This window comes from Pseudonaja textilis, chromosome 14 (assembly GCF_049901715.1).
Source record: "Pseudonaja textilis isolate UNSWEBS1 chromosome 14, rPseTex1.2, whole genome shotgun sequence".
Lineage (NCBI taxonomy): Eukaryota > Metazoa > Chordata > Lepidosauria > Squamata > Elapidae > Pseudonaja > Pseudonaja textilis.
The window spans coordinates 13,506,074-13,529,978 of record NC_142003.1 but is presented as its reverse complement, the minus strand read 5'-3'; the positions used below and the strand labels follow the sequence as shown (position 1 = coordinate 13,529,978).

Genomic DNA, 23,905 nt, shown 5'->3' with positions numbered 1-23,905 from the left:
CTAAGCCAGGAGTGAGGGTCTATACCAGGGGCCCCCACACTTGGCAACTTGTGGACTTCAACTCCCAGAATTCTCCAGCCAGCTATGCTCTGGTCTATAACAATTCCCCCTAGCCACTTGCCAAGGCCAGCTCGCTGCAGGACAAGAGTTACAATAATACTAAAGAAACGGTGGAATGGAATAATTAAAGAAAGGATGCGAAAGGAAGGACAGGATGAAATGTGAATGGCAAAAATTAAAATAATTTTTATTTATTTTAAATAATTAAATAGAATTGTTAAATTGTTCCCACGGTGAGTTGGCCGTAGTGAGTTGACCTGCAGCAAGCTGGCTGTGGCAAGTTGTCTCCTTCCCCAGGAGCGACGCACCAGCCTTCCTGGCTCAGTGGGATCCGAGGAGAAATCCAGGGCTTTGGGGTGTCCTTCCATGCAGGCTTCCCTAGAGAGAAGCTCCCTTGCCTTTAGAGTAAGGAGGAGCGAGTTTCTCCTGGTTGGGGCTGTTTTGGCCCTCTGGACATGGCCAGGGACACCACGTGATGAGTTCCACCAAGTCTTGGACTGTGGGGAGGTTAAAGGTTTCAAAGGACGAAATGATGCATGTATATTTCACTCCCCACGGAAAATTGTTCCTAGTGGTTTGAGGGTGATGAAATGGGTGCTGAAAGCCTCTGCTAGCATTAAGCATCCACTTCGTCCGTTTATTCCAGGCGCCTCCAAACTTGGCAGCTTTTAAGACTGGTGGAGTTCAGCTCCCAGAATTCCACATGGTTGAAGTTCCAGGGAAAACAGCCCGAAGAGCCCTGGTTTTATTCCAACCCCATCAATTAAAGAGACCCACAAACGACATTAGTCTTGCCCAAGCGATAAAAAGGACACAGGCTGCCTCATAGATTGACCGTGCCTGACATAAAAGAAAGTGGAGCAGGTTTGATCTCTTTCGTGGCTGGGACAGGAGGTGGGTGGGTGGCATTATGTAATGGAACAAAAAAAAAGAAAAAAATATATGGTAGAAAATGAGGGAGAGGGGAAAACCAACGAGCCAATTGTTCGAAGCAAGATACTCTTTCTGATAAAAGCCTGTGTCCCTTTTATGCTGCTGCTTCCCCAGGCACCCATGCGAAAGTTTTATTTGGAGCAGAGAAGAAAACCCAAAACAAAGGAAAATTCTCAGATTTCAGGATTTGGGGAGACCTCCATTTAGAACAGAGGTCCCCAAACTTGGCACCTTTAAGACTTGTGGACTTCAACTCCCAGAATTCCTCAGCCAGCATGTCTTACTCACTTGCGATCCCTTCCTCTGCAACCTCTCCACTTTGGCGGGTAAGCAACAGACACAACTGGCTGAGGAATTCTGGGAGTTATAATAATAATAATAATACTTTATTTGCAGTCACAGACCAAAACACGAATTCGGGGAGTTGAAGTTCACAAGTTGCCAAGTTTGGGGGCCAAACACTGGGGACCGAACATCGCTTTCCAATAAGAAGAAAGAGACTTCACGTTGCTCCCCTTCACCCTGTTTTCCCCTTTGCTCCTTCCAGGAGAGATTCTTCTAAATGCTGACCGCTTTCAACTGGGGTCTCTTGCGTTCGACACCTACGTGCCCACCAGAAGCCTGACTGAAAAAGAAGAGCCTTTTGCCCCATCAGGGCCAGTCGAGGTGAGGATCTCTCGTAGCCTCCCTTTTTGGCCGAGATCGCTCACGAGAGATCTCATTGAAATCTTGGCCCTTCTCTTTTACAGACTCTGGTCTTTCCCAGCTTGGCATTTCAACAGGAGGGCTTTTTAGTAGCCTTGGAACTGGTGACCCAGAAGCTACAGCAGCCGGCCCATATCCGGTTTCAAGTACACCGTCCAGCCCACCCAAAAGGTGAGAGAGCGTTAGGTGGAGAGGATGGTGACTCTGATGTCATTGGCCAACTGTTCTTAAGTAAAGGTAAAGGTTCCCCTTGCACATCCATGCTAGTCGTTTCCGGTTCTAGGGGGCGGTGCTCATCTCCATTACAAAGCCGAAGAAGAGCCAGCGCTGTCCGAAGACGTCTCCGTGGTCATGTGGCCGGCAGGACTAAACGCCAAAACTGCACAGAACACTGTTCCCTTCTTCCCACCAAAGGAGTCCCTATTTTTCTACTTGCATTTTTACATGCTTTTGAACTGCTAGGTTGGCAGAAGCTGGGACCAGGAACGGGAGCTCACTCTGTTATGTGGCGTTAGGGATTCGAACCACCGAACTGCCGGCCTTCCTGATCAACAAGCTTAGCCACTCAGCTACCACGTCCCCTTAAGTAACTGTTCTTACTTTCAACTAAAGCTTATTTGCCCTAAGGCCCAGGAGATCTTACCCTGCCCTCTGGAGCCATGGAAAAAACAGCCTTTTGTCCTTATGTCGCTCTCCTCTGGATACGTGACGATTCCTCTCGCTCTCCTTCTCCTGCCGAATCCTTTAGGGACACCTGTTGCGAATCTTCTTGATGCCAGGCACTCCAGCCTGAGCACCCCCCCTCCAGTGGCATTAAATCTTGATGTAGCTGCTCTTCTGGGGACCATATCAGACCACAGGCTCTTGGCATCAGCCTTTGACAGCGTGATGCCGCTGCTAAGAAGGCAAATGCTATTGTGAGGTGCATTAATAGGGGCAGGAAGTCCAAATCGTGGGAAGTCATGGTTCCATCTTTTGGGGCACCGTTGATCAGTTTAGGGCACCGCAATTCAGAAAGAACAGGGACAAACTGGAGTGAGTTCCAAGGGAGAGTGAAGACAGTAAAGGACCTGGAATCCCAGCCCCGTGAAGAAGGGCCAGAGGACTTAGCCTACTGAAAGGTTGACAAGTAGGGTAGGGACAAGTAGAGTCTCAAATACCTGAAGTAGAAGTGGGAGTGGACTTGTTTTCTGTTGGTCCTGAGGGCTCCAAGGAAAGATACAAGATCTATGAACTGTCAGGTGGTGGAACCGGGGACCAGTGAAGGGGTGAGGAGCTTCTTGGAGGGCTTCAGAGGTTATGGGGTCACCTAAAGGTACCTACCTATGATTCTGTGACCGAGAAGTGCTTGTTATCTATTCTACCTTTTTTTCCCACTGTACTTGCTGTTCTTCCTTTTTGGATTGTTGGTTTGTTTTTAAGTTGCAGTCATTTTATACAGTATTCATCAGCATAAACTATTGAAAGTCTGGGTGAATTTTTCAGGCAATATAACTGCAGTTGTGAAAGAATGATCCACATGCAAAAGTCCCACTTCGAACGTGGCATGCAAACTATCTAAAATCCCTCTCCATTACTATTCATCTTTCTGGCACCCTCATTTTCATAAGGAGAAAGAGAGAGGCTGAAAATAAACAGAAAGCAGGTTTTACTCCACTTGCAGGGTGTTTCCGGAGAGAAAAATGTTGTAGGAGAGAGTGGGATGACTGTTTCTAGCTTAGAATGGCTGAGTCTAAGAACATTTCTGTAAAATACCGAGATAGCAAAGTAAGACCTAGGGCGCTAACGGCATTTTAAGTTATCATTAAATCAGGCAGATAGAAGCTGTCGTGTGTTTAACTTCAATAATGTATGAAATTTGATTTCACGCTGAGATGGGGAACTCTGTTAACTTAAGAAGAACGTGAGAGACGGATTAGAAAATTAAAGTGAAGTGTTTGGGGCGGGGGGGAGGGAGAAAACCTGCTGGGGAAACCGGTAAGTCCTCCTTTGCTTTCTGCTCTCCTCTGAACTCACTCCAGAGAGGCTCCAGGGGAAATTGAGGTGGCTTCTGAGGGCCCTTCCAACGCCATGATTCTACGAGCGATTTATACAGGGAGTCCTCGACTGACGACCACAATTGAGCCCAACATTTCTGTGGTTAAGGGAGACATTTCTTAAGGGAGGTTTGCCCCATTTTTACGACTTTTCTTGCCACGGTTGTTCAATGAATCCATGGCCATAGGTTGTCCTCGCTTTGTCGGCTATACCAGGGGAGAGATTGTTTGTTCTGTGGTGGGACCAGTCTATCACCGGAAAAAAGCACTTAACCTCTCCCCTGGTATAGTCAACAAATCAAGGAGAGCCCATGGCGTAGAGCCGTGTTGGCGAACCTATGCCACACGTGCCAGAAGTGGCACACAGAGCCATTTCTCCCGGCATGCGAGAAGTTGCCCGGAAGAGCCCTGCTGTGCATACGTGTGCGCCGCCACCCGACAGTTGATTGTTGGGTATCTGGCAGAGGGCGCAGAGGGCAGAGGGGGTGTGCAGGGACGCACTGCATGCAAGGGGATTGCATGCGCATATACAGATGCTTGGCGTGCGAGGAGGGAGTCGTGCACGTATGCGCAAAGATGCACGGTGCATGAGGGGGGAATTGAGTGCATGCGCTGATGGGTGTTGCGCGAGGAGGGGTCTCACGCGCATGCGCAGGGGGTGTGGTGGGGGCAGCATGCATTGCCTTCTGGGTGCTGGCACATGAGCGCGTGCAAGCGAGCACACGTGCAATTATCGGCACGGGAGCCCAAAAAGGTTAGCCACCACTGGCTTAGAGGTTAATACATCTACCTAATATGTAAGTAGCCCAGGTTTGAATCCCAGAAGGGTTTGGCTAGCTGATGAGAGCTAAATAGCTTGAAATAGATATATACTAGTCTCCCTTTATTTCTTTATTGGTAAAACATAAGTGTAACACTTTCTCCTAGGAGTTTTTAGGGGCCAGGATTAAGCAGGGGTGGGATTCTACCAGTTTGTACCTATTCATTAGAGCCGGTTTTTAACATTCTAAGCAGTTTGGAGAACCGGTTGTTAGAAGAAATTACTGGGCTAATCCTGTAAGGAGGGCAGGAAGGAAACATTCTGGGGTTTCTTACAGAAACTGCCTCTCCGTTGACCCTTATTACATTCTTGGCAGGACTAGACTTCCTGTCTCTGGAACTTCTCTGGAGTTTTTTTCCCCTCCTTTGCTGGTACTTTGCTTGTGTGGAGTGACCCTTCAAAGTTACAATGGCACTGAAAAAATGACTTATGACCCTTTTTCACACTTACGACTGTTGCAACATCCCCACAGTCATGAGAGGCCAGGCGAGGAGATGCGTGCCTCGATGGGAGTGATATTGAGTTGGCCACACCCAGCCAATAACATGACCACCAAGCCACGTCCACCCGGTCACATGACCACCAAGCCATGCCCACCACCTAAGCCACGCCCGCAGAACCGGTTGTTAAAACTTTGAATCCCACCCCTGAGATTAAGCGTGTCTTTCCCTCCACTCTGGAAGAAGCTCGTACAAAAACCAGTGTGTTATTTGTTCTTCCTTTCCTTCAGGATGCAACGAGGTCACGAACGTGACTGACCTCTTCCTTGTTTCCCAAGAAAATGAGAACTGGACACCGATGGACTGTCCGGTTGGCTTCCAGTGGTGCCACTCGGCCAACTCATGCCAACCACTAGGGAGCTGCTGCCACCAAGAGCCATGTGCCAACTCAACAACTCAGGCAGCTGCTGGTGTTCCTCCCCCCTGCCAAAATAAATCCTGGAGCCTGGAGCTGAAGACGTCACATTTTATGTTGCCACTGGGCCCTTCCATGCGGTACCTTGTAAGTGGGGAGTTCTTGGCAGAATTGATGTGTGATCAAGGTCTGTTTTGTAGATAACTGAGCTACGTGAAGCCAGTCTGGAACTGAGATAAAAAGCCAGCAGAATTGTCCAACGCAGGGACAAAGACTGAGGTTATTCAGAAACAGCATGATATGTGCTTTACATTCCTGAAATTTTTCATTGCTGATTAGTTGTTAAGATTATTCAGAATCCCTAAGAATCTCCTGGATAAAACTCAGGATGCATATATTATGCTCAGTTTGTCATCTTGGCTTCAAAGGACAGAAGAGAGCATTGGAAGGGCCCTGACACCAAAAGCCACTTCCGCTCAGGAGCAGCCAAGGAGTAGCCCTCGAGTAGGATGTGAATGCAACACTCCAGCCCCACTTGATATGGAAAGAATGGTGCCTTTGATGTTGCCCTTCAGCATTGCCATCGTAATTAGGGGCCCCCTGTACCCAAACATCCGTGATGGCATCTAAACCCACTTCTGAAATTATCCGATCTACAGTTGCATTTGGGTCGCTGGATTCCAGAGTTTAAACGGAGTGGAGCTGGAGGGCCTGGAGTTGGAGCTCTCGCCTCACAATCAGGAGGCTGTGAGTTTGATCCTAGGTAGAGGCAGGTATTTCTCTCTTTGGGCACACTGCGGATATATCTGCTGAAAGAAATACGCTGCATTGGTGACAGGGAGGGCATCCGGCCATTAAAACACTCTGCTAGCTCCGTTCCGTTGCCCAGACTCCACCCCGCAAGGGATTATGGGGTTGTTAAGTGAAGATGATTCCAGAGTTTAAACACGGGCTTTGAACTGCCCCGAACCTTCCATCGGTTTCATTGGGTGGCACCATTGGGTGTTATAGGAGAGGAAGAAACGTCCTTGCTTAACAGCCCAACCACGGGGACCACCAGCTCCGCCGTTAAGTGTAGCCGTGGTTGAGTGGGAAACCATCCGTCCGTTTCTCACTTTCGGCTTCAATTCGGCTCCTAACCATTCTCCCCTTTTGGAAATGCTGGTGTGATTGTCTCATTGGTGGGGCTGGGAGCCCCAGAACGAAGCACTCCCTTGACATCCCCTCCTTTCCAATCTCTTTGCGGGTGGGGGAGGGCAGAGAGGAAGGGATTTCAAGAGCTTAAGCTGCCTGCTCCTATGCCTCTCAAGAGCAATGCAGTCTCAGGACAGGGCGAAGGAGAGATTGCCTGAAGAAAATGCTTGCATCCCACCCAGCCCCTCACTCCCCTGCAGAGCAGAGAGATTGGAGGGAGAGAGAGAGAGAGAGAGAGACGGAGTACTATAAACGGCTCATGAGGTGTGTCCGTGGCTCCCAGCCCCAGGCTGCCAGCATCACCACGTTGATTTCAACGTGTAGAAGAGCAGACAGCTTCTCTTCTGCAATCCCTTTCTCTCCAATCAATCTAGAGACACAGGACAATGCATACTGCTCCACTGTAATGGCGATCGCATTACCGAGGGATGCTGCAATGGCACTAGCAATAGTACTTAGACTTATATACACAGTGCTTCATGGCTCCCTCTAAGCAGTTTACAGAGTCGGCCTCTTTCCCCCAGCAATCTGGGTCCTCATTTTACCCACCTCGGGAGGAGGGAAGGCTGAGTCGATCTTGAGCCGGTGATGACCGAATCCTTGGCAGTCAGCAGAATTACCCTGCAATACTGCATTTTAACCGCTATCCTACCACGGCACCCTAAGGTCATAACTGGTTGCAAATGACCATAAGATTATTGTTTTTTCAGCCCTGTCTTCAGTTCAAACAGTTGCTAAAGAGGTCCATAACTGAAGACTTCCTGGATGATGAAGTGGCTCTCTGGAGTTGCTTTCTTTCTTTCTTTTTTTTCCGAGAAAAAGATTTCTTAAATCTCTGAGCTGCCTATTTGCACCTCTTGTGCCCCAGTGCCTGCTTTTGCCTTGGGGGTGGGGGTGGGGTGGGCAGTTGCAACCAAGCCACTTCATTCCACCACCACCCCAATTTTTCTCCAACTCTTAGCTCAGAATTAGTGAATGGGGGCTGGGGTGCATTGGGTGGGAAAGAATCAATTCATTGACGCTTCTCTTCCACAGTTGCTCTTCAGAAGCAAGGACACCTTTGTCCAACCCAACGATACGGTGATCCTCCAGCATGATGCCGGGCCTGGCACGTTGCTCCTTTGCCATCCCAGCCAAAAGCCGCTGACCCAGATGGGTTACTTCACCCTCAGCTCTTTGGGTTGGGACCCAGTCTGGCCTGCCCAGCCCGCTCCCCAAGCCTGGCGGAACAATTCCAGGTGCCCTCTGAGGGTGCTGGCGGCTGCTGAAGAGACCGTCCCACTCCTGCCGAAAAACCACTCCAGCGTCCACCGCCCTGGCCTTTACGCGGTGCAGGCCACGGTCAGCAATGGCGTCTTCAGAAGGAATTTCTCCTGCAGCTTCTGGGCTCTTTCTGCCATCTCAAGCCTCCGCGTTATCTACCCTCCGGAGAAAGGGGGCAAGGTCTACGTGGAAAGCAACAGCACGTGGCTGGTGGTGAAAATCCTCTCTGGGATGAACGCGACCTCCGGCAGGCTGGGTGGCAACCAGAGCTTCCCTTTTGGACGGAGTTGCCCCCCAGCGGTCACTCCATGGGTGGCCGAGTGTGCAAGAGAGAGCAACGACACCTGGTTCTCTGTCGTCCTGCTGGAGGGCATTGGGCACAACCTGAGCACTGTTGTGCTATGGGCCAAGAACGCCGTGAGCTCACAAAACATCACCGTCAGGGTGAAGGCGGAGGACGCCATCCGAGGACTGCGTGTGACGCCGGACCCGGAGACAAGAGTCCTTCAGAACAAGCGTGTGGTGAGTCGCCAACTGCCCGTGGGCCCCAAGGGACAGTGGGCGTCTGTTTTGTGGCTTTATGCTCTTTTTCAAACAAGATTTTTTCTTTTAATGGCTCAAACTTCATGGGTTTTGGATTGAGCGCAAGGTGAGATATCAACACGTTTTCGTTTCTTAGCTTTTCTTCCTTCCTAGGACTTGCCAGGCCACAGAATTGTGTTTGAAATATAGGAGCAACTTGCAAAACGCACGCAATAATGAGAACACACATAGCTTAAGGCTGATGATGGTACCTGGATGGTAATGAAATACCTTTTAAGACCAGCTTCAGAGAACCACAAGTGTCTGAGAATGTAGACAGTCACACCAGAGTTCAGTTTTTGAGAAGGCTCAGGTGAAATCCTTACTTGGTCCCCAAAGGGTAACTCCTTTGTCTGCATCTAGAATGGCCTGATGTTTTCCCCTGGGAAGCTTGAAAAGGCTACAATGGTCCACTCCTGCAAAGTCCATTGTCCCCGTCTGCTGGAAGGTGGCTGTAACAATAACAATAGCACTAGCTCTTAGAGTTATATACCGCTTCACCCTATTTTACAGCCCTCTCTGAATAGTTTGCAGAGTCACTTAGACTTATATACATGGTGCTTTACAGCCCCCTCTAAGTGGTGTACAGAGTCAGCATATTGCCCTCAACGATCTGGGTCCTCATTTTACCGCCGTCAAAAGGATGGAAGCTGAGTCAATCTTGAGCAGGTCAGGACCGAACTCCTGGCAGTCAGCAAAGTCAGCTTGCAATACTGCATTCTAACCGCTGAACCACCATGGTGTGTGTGTGTGTGTGTGTGTGTGTGTGTGTGTGAGAGAGAGAGAGAGAGAGAGAGAGAGAGAGAGAGAGAGAGAGAGAGAAGCTGAGAGAAGGGGGCAGATAGAGGGGTGCTAGATAGATGATAGAGAGATAAATAAAATAGCACTCATATAACTGCTTCACAGTGCTTTATAGCCTTGTCTAAGCGGTTTACAGAGTCAGCCTGTTGCCCCCAACAATCTGGGTCCTCATTTTACCCACCTCAGGAGGACGGAAGGCTGAGTCAACCTTGAGCCAGTCAGGCTCGAACTCCTGGCACACAGCAGGGTAAAGTTAACCTGCAATACTGCACTCTAATCACTGAGCCGTCACGGCTCTAGCCCAGCCTTGGACATCAGCAGGAGGCTGAATGCCAGACCTGCCTCTCTCACAGTTAAGCCTGTTAGTTCCTTCTCAGGAAAAAAAAAAAAAAAAAGAAGACCTGATGATGACAGGGCTCAGCCAGCAGCCCTTCAGAGGCTTAGTGTGAGCTTGGCCAGGAGTGATGAAACAATGGTTAGTGTCAACTAAAAAGAGACTCCTTTGGTCTTTTTAGCTGCCAGAAAAAGGGGGGGGGGAGGCATTCTTGAAATGCCTAGATAATCACCTCAGCAGCCCAAAGTTGTCGGAGCATAAGAAGGTTATTGGAGAGCATGATGGATGACTCTTGGAGACGGATGTGTCCCATTGGAGAAGTCACATCCAGGGGGTGGGGGAAAGACCGGGGTCAAGGGGGAAATGGATGATGGGATTTAGTATTGGCTGCACCCAGCCACGCGCCAACATGGCAACTTCTAATAAACCAGTTTACTTTTTCTGAGATGCAGCTAGAGACTTTTGATTTGAATGAGGGTGGATTTGTTGGAGCCCTGGCAGGTTAGCATGGATGGCCAATGGTTACTCCTTCTGAAACGGCTGCTTGTGCCCCTCCACTACAGAGCTACGTCCCCGTGATGGACGCTGGGTCAGACGTCACCTTCAGGTGGAGACTGGATGACAAGAGCTCCTTTACTTTCTACAATGACGTCTTCCACGTCCTTTACCAGTCCCCGGCTGTGTACAAGCTATCGGTAAGTCTGGGCCTCCTAATGACCCTTCTTTTGGGAACCGTTGGCCAAAAAACTACGGATTCCCATTTAAGGTGGCCTCTTGACTGTGTGTCAGTAAACTGTGCATTTGTCCTTTTGTCCTTCCAAGCGGCAAGACAGGATTTTTTACAAAGCTTCATTTGCAGTTTGGGATGTATTGTTGTCCTCAAGGGATCCCTCTCCATGATAGGATTTTTCCCCCAATAACTGTTTCATTTTTTTTATCTTGCCAAGAGTAATGGAATAGGAATAGGAATAAAAATAGAAAACTTTATTTCACCAAGTGTGATTACACATACAAGGAATTTATCTCCAGTGCTGAAGCTCTCAGTGTACATGCAAAGCAACAGAGTAATCTTCATCGTCATAATAACACAAATAAGAGCGAGTAGTAAAGAAAATAAGAAGGATAGCAATAGCATTTAGACTGATATACCGCTTCATGGTGCTTTACAGCCCTCTCTAAGCAGTTTACAGAGTCAACATATTGCCCCCAACAATCTGGGTCCTCATTTTACCGACCTCGGAAGGATAATAATACTACAGCTATACAACATGGATAAATATACTGAGAGTTAGGTGTTTAACAGAATGATGGCATTGGGGGTGAAGGGGTGGGAGAGCTATCTTTGTGTCTGGTTGTTTTGGCACGCAATGCCCTATATGTTGTCCTGAAGGGGAGAATTGAAACAGTTTATGTCCAAGATGTGAGGGGTCTGTAGATATTTTCTCAGCCCCCTTTCTGACCTGCGCAGTATACAGGTCTTGTATGGAAGGCAGGCTGGTTACAATTGTCTTCTCTGCAGTCCTAATTATCCAGGGAGTCTGTCCCTGTCCCTTTACGGTTAAAGAAGTACAAACGACAGACTCAAAAATTCCTTTAGAAAACTGTATCAGCAGTTCCTGGGGCAGTCTGACCTCGCTGAGTTGATGCAGGAAGAAACTTCTTTGTTGTGCCTTTTTAAATGCCGGTTCTAATCCTGGCCCACAGAAGCACGTTTAATTAATGCACCTGATAGACAATGGAAAAGTGTGCAGTTTTGATTTAGCTGAGACAGACTGTTTTGCCTTGTTAAACCTCAAATCCAAAATGAGCAACTGATACGAGCTAAATGCCTTGGTTACCTCAGATTAATTCTACCCCTTTACACCTCAACAGTCTTGAGTTTATGTACCCTTCCTTGTTTTGTTCATCAAGATTTTCTCCATGATATTTCAGAGACCCAAGGGGATGTTGATTGTTACTTTGGCCCATGATGGCTTGACACTGGTCTTCATATGCTGTCATTCCCACTGCCGGGCTTACGAATTCTGATTCTAGGAAGGACACCCCCACAATAGTTCCCATAGCTAAGATGAGGGAGAATAGTTGTCCCAGATTATCCAAGGATCTTCACAGCAGAATGGAAATCTTCATAGGATTTCCCCTGATGTAGAATTCTGACCAAGATGCCACTTTGGGGTGTGAGAAGGGATTGAAAGGAGAGCCACTTTGTAAGTGGAAATAAAAAAGAGAAGTAAAAGGCCGAGCGTGATCTATAAATCCCCCTCGTGACCTGGAGGGAAAAAGAACAATGAAAATTGTGAAACAGTAAATGCCCCCCGTTTTGTATTATGGGGGTATGAAGTAGCAAAGCAGATTGTCTGTTTTCTCTCCAGCTTACAGCCTCAAACAACGTCAGCAACATCACCGTGTGCTACAACATCACCGTGGAGGAGATGAACAGGATGAAGGACCTGAAGGTCTCGGAGATCTTGACCCCTGTCCCTCAGAACAGCAGCGTGGAACTCTCGGCAACCGTGACTGTGGATTCGGCTGTCGATGCCAAATTCCTGTGAGTTTTTTCCACTGATTCTCCAGCAGACCAAGAGGGGGAGATCCAGCATTCAGGCCAATGAGTGGTCCAGAAAGACCAGTGGAAATGCCCTTGGAGACATGTCCCAAAGGTCCTTTTTCAAGAGGCAACTGGACTTTCTGGTTTTTCTTTTGAAGACGTTTCACTTCCCATCCAAGAAGCTTCTTCAGCTCTGACAGGATGGTGGGGAATGGATTTATATTCCTTGCAGACAGCTGGTCATTTGCATCCTTTTAGTGAGTCATTGAGGCCACTTGGAGGTTATCTCTGTCCTCAGGGTCACCTGAGTGGTGCAAATGGGTGAGGAGCTTTCTTGAAACTGCTGAAAGGGCTGTGTTGTAGATTGGAGATAGATGATGTCTTATCCCCCCTCCTCTCTTGAGGAAGGGCTGTTCGATTTTGACATACATGGACTCTTTGACCCCTCTTTCAAACCAGCAGTCTTCTCTCTGTCCAAAAGGTGGACTTTGCTGCCTTCAAAAGAGCGGCCTTTGTCTTTTAAATGCAGATGGACCGCTGAATCTTGTCCTGATAGGTTTAGTCTCCTATGTTGTGCCATGTGTTTACTGACAGCCATGACCTGGGGGACTGAGAATCTCCATAGACCTTTGAGAGATGCAGCCTTTTAAAATGGTTCAAGGGTAAAGTCATTTTGTGCCTTTTATTTTTGCACATCTTTTATACACCTTTTACACACATTCCAGTAGAGAGACGTTCCCTGAGGATGGGCTCCAGTCTTTTCTACTTTGGCCGGAAAATAAAGTACGCTGAACTCAGAGTTAACAACTGACCCTCTTCTACTGACCATCTCTCATTTTCTGACTCCCCAGGTGGGACTTTGGTGATGGTGACCAAGCCGTTTTGGAGTTTCATCCACCCTATAATGAATCCTTCCTGAAGCCAGATCCCAAGATCCACCAGGTGCAAATCGGGCACAATCTATCCCATATCTACCAAGACCCAGGTGAGAAAATCTTTGATTATTTGAAATCACGGAGGTTCAGGAGAGCCCCTACCTAAGATTCTGTGCCCTTCGGAGAACCTCCAAATCCCACTCCTGGCTGGCCCCGCCCATCCCTCCCCTCCCCCCCCAGGAGTCCCCACGCAGCCCGTTTTGGATGCGCGCATGGAGGCTCAGGGAGGGTGAAAAATGGGCCTCCTGGAAGTCAGGAAAGCCAGAAATGGGCCTCTTTCCAGCTTCCAAAGAGCCTCCGGAGGCTGGGGAGACCGTTTTCGCCCTCCCGGAGGCTCAAGGAAAGCCTCCAGAGTCCGGGGAGGGCAAAAAACGCCCCCCACCACCACCACCATGGTGCAGAAGGCCGATGAGGCCACACCCACCCACCAACCCGTTGCTGAAATGTTTGAACTCCACCCCTGCACGCTGGCCTACAAACCTGGAAAAGTTGGAGACCATTATTCTAACAGGATTACTCCCAATTTATTAACATAATAGATATGTCCCATTTAAAGCTAAAACTGAGGCAGAACCGAAGGCTTTCACAGGCAGCCCTAAGGCCGCGTCTCTGCACCCCGAGCCTCTTATCATTGCTTCGATCGGCTAATGTTTCTTTTTCTCTTTCTTGCTTCCTCTCCTTTCCTGTTCTTCTCACCACCTCCTCCAGTGGCAGCACTTTTCTCTTGTGCTTCCTTCTCTTCCATCCCATTGGGTGACTGTCCTGCCATCCTCAGGTAGCCCTTTTGTAACCCTTGCACCGATTGCCATCGTCTTCATATATTTTGAACTGGCTAAATCACAGCGTTTGGGGTTTGGATTAGGGAAATTGGGTTGAGAGGGAGGGGAAAGGGTAGCGTTTGTCAACCTTTGGCAAGTTTAACACGGGTGGACTTCTACTCCCAGAATTCCCCAAGCAGCTTCTCTAAACCTGGACAGGAAAAGAAACTAGCATTGAGAAGACGGTTTGACGTCCTTGGTATGCAAAATAACCTTTGCTGCCTTACAAGCCAGCCAGCATCGTGCATTGCTCATTGTGGTTTGCAACCTGCACATAATGTCATTATTGTTTATTCATCTGTTTGTGTGCTTGTATGTTGCTGCGTATTTATTTGCAAGGACGATTAATGAAAGTATAGAAATTTAGCTCATAAACCTACGTTTTGGAGGGATTTGGCTTACTTTATAAGCAAATCGGGGTGGTGATTTAATTTGGAATACACAGAGTCCTCATTTAGTGACAGTTTGAAGATGAGCCGAATTACAACCCAGATTCAAAGTTCTGACAGGTATTCTCCCCACCAAAAAACTGTATTTTGGGCCCTTGGCAACTTACTCATAATTAGGGATGCTTGCAACACCCCGTGGTCATTATCGCATTTTATGTTGGGTTTTTTTTTGCCAGAAACTGGTGTTTATTTCTGGTTTCTGGCAAAACAACACTTATTGTGGACAATGGAGTCACTTAATAACCCCTGTGTTATTTAATGACCTTGGCGATTCACTTAATGACCAGCACAACTGACAACTATAATTTTTATTTGTTTATCGAAATTCTGTGCTGCCCACCCTGCCAAGGCTCACTTTGGGGCTCAATTACAGCCATTAAGTTGAGGATTGCTTGCAAAATGGGTTCCTGAATGCAACCCTCTGTCTTGATCTTGACCTGCATTTTAACATGGAAATAAAATGTAATTCCTCGTGTTAGATAATTAACTGGGATCCATTTGTAGCTCTCGGATTTCTTGCTGATGAATGAATAGATGAATCCTGTTCAGGGCCATCAGTGGCAGATAGGTGCCGTTCCAACCACTCTCTTGATATTTCTGATCTCCCTGAAAATTCCTGATTCCTGTTTCCTCTTCTCCCTGCAAAATTTAACGAGGGAAATGTTCGGTTTCAGAATTGGTATGAGTCACTTGGTAAGGTGTCAAAAGGACTTCATAGCTCAACCTCGGGATTGGGATTGTCTCCTTCCGAAACTTTAGGGAAACTTCAGTTGCGGGAAAGAAAGAGAGTCCAAGGGATTGTCTAGACCAGGAATCTCCAACCTTGGCAACTTTAAGACTTGTAGACTGCAACTCCCACTTTGAAGCTTTGCTGGTTGAGGAATTCTGGGAGTTGAAGTCTACAAGTCTCAAAGTTGCCAAGGTTGGAGACCCCCAGTCTAGAAAAAGGGGTGCTGCCAATCAAATTGTATTTGCAATTTTCCAGTTTGGGGAATTTTATGAGCTTTTCATGTATTTTCTTTTAAACAAAGATTCAGGGGAGCTGAGCAGCTTTATTTATTTTATTAGACTTATGTGTTATTCTCATAATTGACTGACAGAGCAGTTTACAATCCTGCCATGTGTAAAAAGGATTAAAAACAACTAAGAAATAGAACCATAAATGAATAAACGTTAAATACTCCAATGCTGAGGAGCCATAGAAACTCAGAGCATCATACATTCTCAGGTGGGGGGGAGAATCTCAGTTAATTCACACACACGCACACCCCCAAAAAAGAAAAGGTCTGCTGAAATAATCCAGTTTTGATTGCCCTCCTAATCCTCCAAAGTTGAGACAAGTGGAAACGTGGAGGCTGTTATTCCAGGGAAGGGAAGTAGCACTCAGGGCCAATAAATGAGCATACAAACTTCTCAGATCATGTGAAAGTAAAACCAAATGTCTGCTCCAAATTCTGAGCTAAGAAGACGACCACGGAGAAGTAGCAGATATGCTCAGTCGGGTCTCTTTCTGCCATAATGGACAGTTTCCTTCCCTTTGCATTCATCCATTCAATCCTGCCTTTTCCTTACTACGAGGGACGCTTGCAATTTGATGTGTGGGTCAGAGGCAGCTGGAGGGGTCTAGGAGAGTGGTGGCTAACCTTTTTGGGCACCTGTGCCAAAAATTGTACATGTGCTTGCACACTCGCGCTCACATGCCAGCACCCAACAGGCAATGCGCGCCCCCGTGCCCCCTACACATGTGCGCGCATGCGTAGGGGGTAGAAAAACAGGAAGTGACAAAACGGGCCTAGTTTTTGGCCTGAAAAGCCTGCAGAAGCCTTCGTGAAGCTTCTGGGAGGCCGAAAAAGGCCTTGAACGGGCCAAAAATCAGTTGTGAAGCACGCACATGCATAGTGAGGTAAGTTTGCCTGTTGCTTGTGTGCCGGCGCAAATGGGTCTGCGTGCCATAGGTTCGCCATCACAGGTCACGTGGCTGACTAGTCCCGACCAACTCACTGTGAGACATGTCGCAACATGGGACAATCCAATGCATGTGTCAGGGTTCCAAGTAATAACTCCGTAGAAAGCAGAACTTCAAGGCAGGCAAGCTCTTCAAAGAAAAATTTTATTGGAGACTAGATTAGGGATGTCAAGTGTAGAAATAGACTTGTATAATACCTTGGTTACTTGTTCCTACCTAAACCCTTTCTTAGAACCGATACATAACTAGCTGGATACTATGTGGTCAGGCTTAGTTTTGGGGGAAGAAAGTAAGGGGGGGAAATTCTGCCTCTGCCAACCAGCATCCATCGGTATTCATCTAGCTAGTGTCCTGTCAGTGTGTGAGAGAGTTGAGGGCTGTTTGGAAACTGAAAGAGTATTTGCTGTGTGAGCAAGAAGGAGACAGCAAGGAGCCTGGGCGTGGCTTAGCTCAGCTGTTCTGTACTAAAACTGGTTGCTGCTGTGAAAGTAAAACAAACTGAAACGGAACCTCCTCTGCTCTGCTTGTGTTTTGCCTTTGGAAGAGATTTCTTTTCAGGTGGGGAGGGGGAGTAGAACTCCTTAGCATCAGAGCGTGTTAATAATAATAATGTAGAAAATACGAATGCTCTGATGGTCATTTCGAAAAATCCTTTCTTAGTGAGCACCTAGAAGCCAAGAGGAACATACATGCCAATTTTCAAGTTTGTAGGCTTTATGGTTCTGGAGATTTTGTGATGATGCACAAGTGGTCTTTCGCTTTCATATATATAGAAGATATCATATTGGCACAAAGAGGTGAAAACCGACTCTGAAAGTTTTCACCTGATTAAAAAGTCAAAGTTCCCCCTTTCTCCAAACCATCAGTCGCATTGTCCAATGAAGGAGCTTGCTGGTTGCATGGTAACCGGACTCCTCCTCTCGCCATCCACCTGTTGGAATGTCCTTGGTCCCACAGGAAACTATTTGGTTTTGAGTACAAACCCCCATCTAACTATGCCCCCTCTCCCTATCCCATCTTCACACTGGGACAACCCTGAAGCCTCCAAAATGGCCGTATCTAGGTTCGCTTCAGAGTTGACGGTATGATCATCAAGAAGCGGACAAGTGAACTGAAGCAGGCCTTGTCTTGCTTTAGGTTTGACCCTCCTCCAGTTAGAAGTCCCTGAGGCTGGGTGCAGTTCACTTGTCCTTCTCTTGAATTATCCCACGTTGAAAGGTCCCATGGCGTTGGCCGTGTCAAGCAGTGCATTACTGGCTGCAGTGGGTAGTGAGGGAATTATTGGCCATCTCAATTCGCCTTTCCTGAGGCAAAGAATCAAATCAAATCTCATTCCAGGTAAGAACATCTGGAGTTGGGGGAATAAAACGTATTTCGTGCAAATCAGGAGGCCCTCCTCCTTCTTATCCGCACAAAGGGCTAAACTGTGTTTCAGGCTGCTGCATCCAGTGTAACAAAGGCCTTTTCCTTTGCAATGCATCCTGGGGGCAAAGGGAAAGACCGCAGCTTCAAGTACCTGCTTCCTGCTCAGCGAGGTTGTGGCACTTCTGGCCTGCTTCAAAGGAGGAGAAATACATCGGTCAGGTTTGCCTGGCAAGCTGTAGACCAGTGATGGCTAACCTTTTCATCATCGCGTATGCGTTCCTGAACCCATAATGCAGTGTGTGCACAACCCCTCCGCCCCTACCCATGCACATGCACCCGCCATGTATGTACGGCAGATACCCGACAATCAGCTGGTTGTCGGGAGGTGCGTGCATATCCGCAATGCATCTGTTCCAGGTGACTGCTTGTGTGCCGACAGAAATGGCTCTGCGTGCCACTTCCGGCACGCGTGCCATAGGTTCGCCATCACGGCTATAGACTGTGTGTGTGTATGTGAGTGTGTGTGTGTTTTGTATGTGTGTGTGTGTGTGTGTGTACAACCTTGGCAATCTTAAGACCTGTAGATCATCTCCCAGAATTCCCTAGTCAGCATTGAAGTCTGCAAGTTTTAGTTGCCAAGGTTGCACACTCTGCTATAGACTGAGTGACTGAAGTGAGATTGGGAAGTTTGTATTGAGGTCACAGCCATCCCATGAAGCCACAACCTGGTTTTTCTGCTTGAGCATGGTGGACTGTGTGAGTTCAACAGTGTCAGTTTTTAATCCTGACCTGGATTTCTGATCCATTGGAAAAACAAGCAGTTCTGATTCTTTTTTTCTCTGATTTTCCCCTGCAGGTGAATACAGCCTGACCGTTGTAGTCTCCAATGAATTTGAGAACCTGACCTATTCAACCCCTGTCCACATCTATGCTCACCTAACAGAAGTGGCCATGCGCGTAGCCTCAGATGTTTTGGTTGTGGGCCATCCTGTCACCTTTGAAGCTCAAGCGATGCCCTCTGGCTTCGGAGTCTCTTACACCTGGAATTTTGGGGATGGTTCAGAGGCATTTGTGGAAAGCCAGGCCGCCGTAGTCCACACCTACAGTTCCAGAGGGATGTACAAGGTCTGGGTGCAAGCAAACAACACCATCAGCACTGTGGAGACATGTCAGCATTACCGTGTCTTTGAAGAGATCAGTGGGTTGTGGGTGTCCTTGAATGAAACCATAGAGCTTCTCACACCGATTGAGATCAGTGCTTCTGTGGAAACAGGAGATAATATCACCTGGATATTTGACATGGGCGATGGGACGATTGTGGAGACTCCTGTGGCATCCGTAAAGCATACTTATTTAAAGGATATGAACTACACAGTAAATGTAACCGCGGCGAATCCAGTCAATTCTCTTTCCCGAGCTGTGCCCATCCAGATATTTGTGCTGATGGTACTCAAGATTGAGCCTTCCTCCTGTATCCGAGAAGACCCTGAAGTGCAGCTCACAGCTCACGTGTCAGGTAATCCCCAGAACTACTTTTTTGACTGGACATTTGGCGACGGCTCATCCAACATCACCGTGTATGGTGATCCAACCGTGATACACAACTTCACCTTCAGTGGGATCTTCCGCCTGTCTTTGGTCCTTTCCAGCAAGGTCAACAAAGCACAGTATTATACGGAGATTTGCGTGGAACCAGAGATCACCAACGTGACGCTTTCGGTAAGGCCAGAACTGGTGTGGCTCGGCAACGAGACCAAATTTCAAGTCACAGCCTTGCCCCCTTTCCGCTACCATTATCTTTGGGACTTTGGAACGAACAACTCCACCAGGTCTGGTGGAACCGAAGTGAGCTATACCTACAGAAATCCAGGCGACTACATGGTCATGGTGACCGTCTGCAACAATGTCTCTTTCAACAATGTCTCCGCATCAGTAGAAGTCCAGGAGCCGGTTGGGGTGGCCAAGATTGAGTCAAACGGCTCAAAGGTTTTGGAGCTGAACCAGGTTTATCTCTTCTGGGCCAATGTCACTGGGACCAAAGTTAGTTATTTGTGGTACTTTGGAGACGGGACTTCCCAGTTGGGAAAATTCATCACCCATTCTTACAACAAGAGTGGTACCCATACCATCAGTTTGACGTGCTGGAATGATGTCAGCTTCCATGAGGCCAAGATGAATGTGACGGTGAAGAGGCGCCTGCAGGGCCTGAGCATCAACGCCAGCAGGACGGTAGTGCCTCTGAACGGTTCTGTGAGCTTCATGGCCAGCCTCCTGGCGGGCACTGCCATCCGGTACTCTTGGATCTTGTGTGACAGGTGCACTCCCATCCCGGGTCTTTCCACCATTTCCTACACTTTTCGCTCCGTTGGGACGTTCAATGTGATTGTGACGGCAGAGAATGAGATCGGGGGCCTGCAAAGCAACATCTTCATCTATGTCTTGGAGCAGATAGAAGGGCTGCAGATCACCGGAGGGGACTTCCTGGACGACCTTTACTTCCCCACCAATAAGACGCTGCAGCTGCAAGCAACCGTGAAAGACGGAACAAACATCTCATACAACTGGACTGTGCTGAAGGAAAGTCACCCCGTGCAGACGTTTACCGGGCAGGTTTTTTCCTTCGTCATTCTGGAAGCAGGGCCCCTTGATGTCCATCTGAAAGCCACCAACATGCTGGGAAGCTCGGCCGTCAACAAGACGGTGGAGTTCATTGAGGAGGTGGGCGCCTTAAAGCCCACTGCCACCCCCAATCCTGCTGCAGTCAACGCATCTGTGAACATAAGTGCCGGGGCGGCTGCCGGAAGTGGGCTGCTATATACTTGGCACTTCGAAGGTGGCCTTTCTCTCTGCACAGCTTCCAGTACCATCGCACACTCTTTCCTGAGTCCAGGTGCCCAAATCGTTGCCGTGGCTGCAGGAAACAAGTTTGGTTCTGCCAATGCATCCCTCGTGGTATGCGTACAGGAACCAATAGTGGGCCCCGAGATTAGGATCGTAAGGCCAAACAGCAGTTCTGTAGAATCGGGCACTGTGGTGAACTTTGCTGGAGAGCTTGAAAGGGGATCTGACGTACTCTGGACGTGGAAGATGCAGGACAAAACCATCTCAGGCCAAAGGGTAGCTCTCAATTTTCCCGTGGCAGGAATTTTCCCAGTCTGCTTGAATGCTTCGAACAACGTCAGCTGGGACGTAGCTTGCCTCAATCTGACAGTGCAAGATGCAATCCAAGGCCTGAAGCTCAGCGTAAGCGAGGACGTGCTGCAGCCAGGGGAAATGGTCTCTTTTGAGGTTGAAATATCTTCTGGTTCCTCCGTGAGCTATTGGATCACCATCGGGAGTAACCATTCCGAGATCCTCAGTGCTTCCAACTTCACCTACAAGTTCAGCCAGGTTGGAGAGTACTTAGTGAGAGTAACTGCAGAGAATCAAGTAAGCGTGGCTTACGCCGAGCATCTTATCGTGGTGCTGGAGGCCGTGCGTGGCCTCCAGATCACCGATTGCTGTGAACGAGGAATTCCTGCTGTGGTGGAGAAACAGTTCACGGCTCGGATTGAGAAGGGCTCACAGGTGTCTTACGTCTGGCACTTCACCTTAGTAAACGAGCAGCAACGTTCCCAGGTTCACTTAGAGGGCCAAAGTGTCTCTTACACCCCAGAAGCAGCAGGGCAGTTGGACATCCACCTGTGTGCTTTCAACAGTCTTAGCAGCCTGAACATAACTGTGGTGATCCAAGTCCAAGATTTCATCCTCCAGCTGTCCATCCAGCCTGTTGACTCCTTTGTCAACCGCACAACTTTGTTCAAAGCCTCTGTGCTGCCCAGTGCCAGAGAAGTCCTCTTCTGGTGGCATTTTGGAGACGGCTCTCCAGCGGTACAAACGAGCGTGCCATCCGTCAGCCATGTGTATCTGAGGCCTGGTGATTATGTAGTGGAGGTGAATGCCACCAACCTCATCAGCTTCTCCATTGCGCACCGCACCGTCACGGTCCGTATCCTGGAGTGCGAGGAACCAGAAGCGGAGCTTGCTTTACCTGCTCAGGTGTATATGAAAAGATCCCAGAAGAATTATCTGGAGGCCCAGATTGACTTGCGAGGATGCACCAGGTACCAGACTGCTTATCTCTGGGAGATCTACAAAACCCCGAGCTGCTTACACCTGGAGGCTTTTGCCAAAGTCCTGTTGGTCAGTGTGGACGTGAACCGGCCCCAGTTGGTCATCCCCAAGCTCACCCTGGATCTCGGCAACTACTGCTTCAAATTCCTGGTCTCTTTTGGTGATACGCCTCTGTCCAAAAGCATTTTTGCCAACGTGACAGTTTTGCCCAATAAACTGGTGCCCATCATTGATGGAGGATCCTACCGTGTGTGGTCCAGCACCCGGGATTTGATCTTGGATGGCGAGAAATCCTATGACCCTAACTGGGAAGACTGGGAACAGACACCGTTACATTATCACTGGACTTGCGTATCGTCTTCCAAAGTAAGTGAACCTGGATGTTGCCCACTGAACTGAGCTCTAGATTAGTTGGGGAACACTTCCCTCCAGTTAGGGACTCCCTATTTTTACTTGGTTGTAGGTCACCTAGGGGATGCAGCTAAGGCGCTGAGCTTGTCAATCAGAAAAGTCGGCAGAGTGAGCTCCCGTTACTAGCTTCAGCCAAACTAGCCGTTCGAAGGCATGTAAAAATGCAAGTAGAAAAATAGGGACTCCTTTGGTGGGAAGGGAACAGCGTTTTGTGCGCCTTCGGCGTTTAGTCCTGCCAGCCACATGACCACGGAGACGTCTCCAGACAGCGCTGACTCTTCTTTGGCTTTGTAATGGAGATGAGCCCCTCCCCCTACAGCCGGGAACAACTAGCACAGATGTGCGAGGGGAACCTTTACCCTTAAGTCATCTGGAGTGGCCTCTTGGTAAGGTGGCAGCAGATCAATTAATGAAACACAAATAGATAAATAAATTTCTCCACTAGTTAAATGCAGGATCTGGCTTTTGCCATCAATCACTACGAAATTTTATGGCATGGGATTGGCTAACCTGTCCTCCCTCACTCTTCTGCTGTGACCTGGCCCACAGATCGTGAAGCACATGGCACCTTAAGCTTGCCAGTGGCTGACCCGAGAATGCCAAGCAACACAAGTGTTACCAATGGTCTTTGCTGCTTACTCCCTGCCCAGCACAGGAAACGCAGCCTCTCCACGCCTCTGTCTTTGGTTTCACAGACAAAACACTCTTTCTGTTTGAGGCATTTCTGCTGATTTTCAGCTGGATTCCACCTACTAGTAATTTAAAACTTTTAGCCCTTTTCCCTCTCTTAACACATTGGATATTTTGGAATTGTAATGTAGTTATTTATTTCTTCATATTTAAATACCAGGGTTGTTCATTTCCTACGTAGAAAAGTTTCCACTCAGCTTCCCAGAAAGAGGCTTTTCTTAAGACCGAGAAAGCGCAAGCACTTTAATTTGCTCAGCTTCCTCTTCTATTCAGTTTGGAGAGCTTTATTTCTGTGATTTTGCTGTCTGGTTGTGAGCAACTGGGGTCATTCACAGCAGAGCAGAATCACAAAATCTAAGACAAAAGCAAACGGAAGAAAATTGTTTAATTTCGCAGATGGGGAGGGTTAAGAAAGGAGTGGTTTTTTTTTTTTAAGAGAGCAAGAAATGAGGAGCCGAGGACTACAGAAAGATGCAAACCTGGCTGAGAATATTTGATTGTGAATTAATTCAAGTGGCTTTTGAGCTGGATTGGCACTCTTGATTAGGAGTGACTTGATTTAGATCAGCCACTTCATCTGCCTCCATTTTTCTGGCTGAGTTAAAAGTTAAAACATAGTGTGAAATTGTAGAACCACAGAATGTAAACGTTGGAAGATAGCCTTGAGATCACGGAACCCAACTCCTGCAGATATCCTCACAATTGGCCATCTACCCTCATGAAACATTTTCTGAGAAATTCAGTCTACCGTTTCCTGTCCCACTGGTGAACAGCTCGTAGTTCTAGGAATCTAGGACATTTTTCCCAGTGCCCAGCCCAGTTCAACTTCCTTTTCATATAAACCTCTTTTTTCATATCTTGCTGTCTTCTGGAACACCTCTGAACATGACTCCTTCCAGATGTTCGACAACAACTGCTGGATTTTCCCATCTCTAGCCCTAACACACCCAATGCTTCTCATTCCAAGCTAGTTACCATTTTGGTGGGTCTCCTCTGGACTCCTCTGGTCTATTCTATTTTATGAAAA

At 48.1% G+C, this 23,905-nt stretch overlaps 1 protein-coding gene across 3 annotated transcripts in view; it reads left to right on the top strand.

Moving 5' to 3' along the window:
- Window positions 1–23,905, top strand: part of LOC113438931 (polycystin-1) — a 210,331-nt gene that overhangs the window by 80,832 nt on the left and 105,594 nt on the right. For 2 of the 3 annotated variants that reach the window (XM_087912603.1, XM_087912601.1), the window contains exons 8-15: window positions 1,541–1,659; window positions 1,743–1,869; window positions 5,285–5,556; window positions 7,639–8,388; window positions 10,147–10,278; window positions 11,956–12,131; window positions 12,983–13,116; window positions 18,521–22,143. In XM_087912603.1, coding sequence (XP_087768729.1) covers window positions 1,541–1,659; window positions 1,743–1,869; window positions 5,285–5,556; window positions 7,639–8,388; window positions 10,147–10,278; window positions 11,956–12,131; window positions 12,983–13,116; window positions 18,521–22,143 — 5,333 coding nt within the window. The remainder of the gene's footprint in view (window positions 1–1,540; window positions 1,660–1,742; window positions 1,870–5,284; window positions 5,557–7,638; window positions 8,389–10,146; window positions 10,279–11,955; window positions 12,132–12,982; window positions 13,117–18,520; window positions 22,144–23,905) is intronic. The other variant, XM_087912602.1, reaches the window with a different exon arrangement.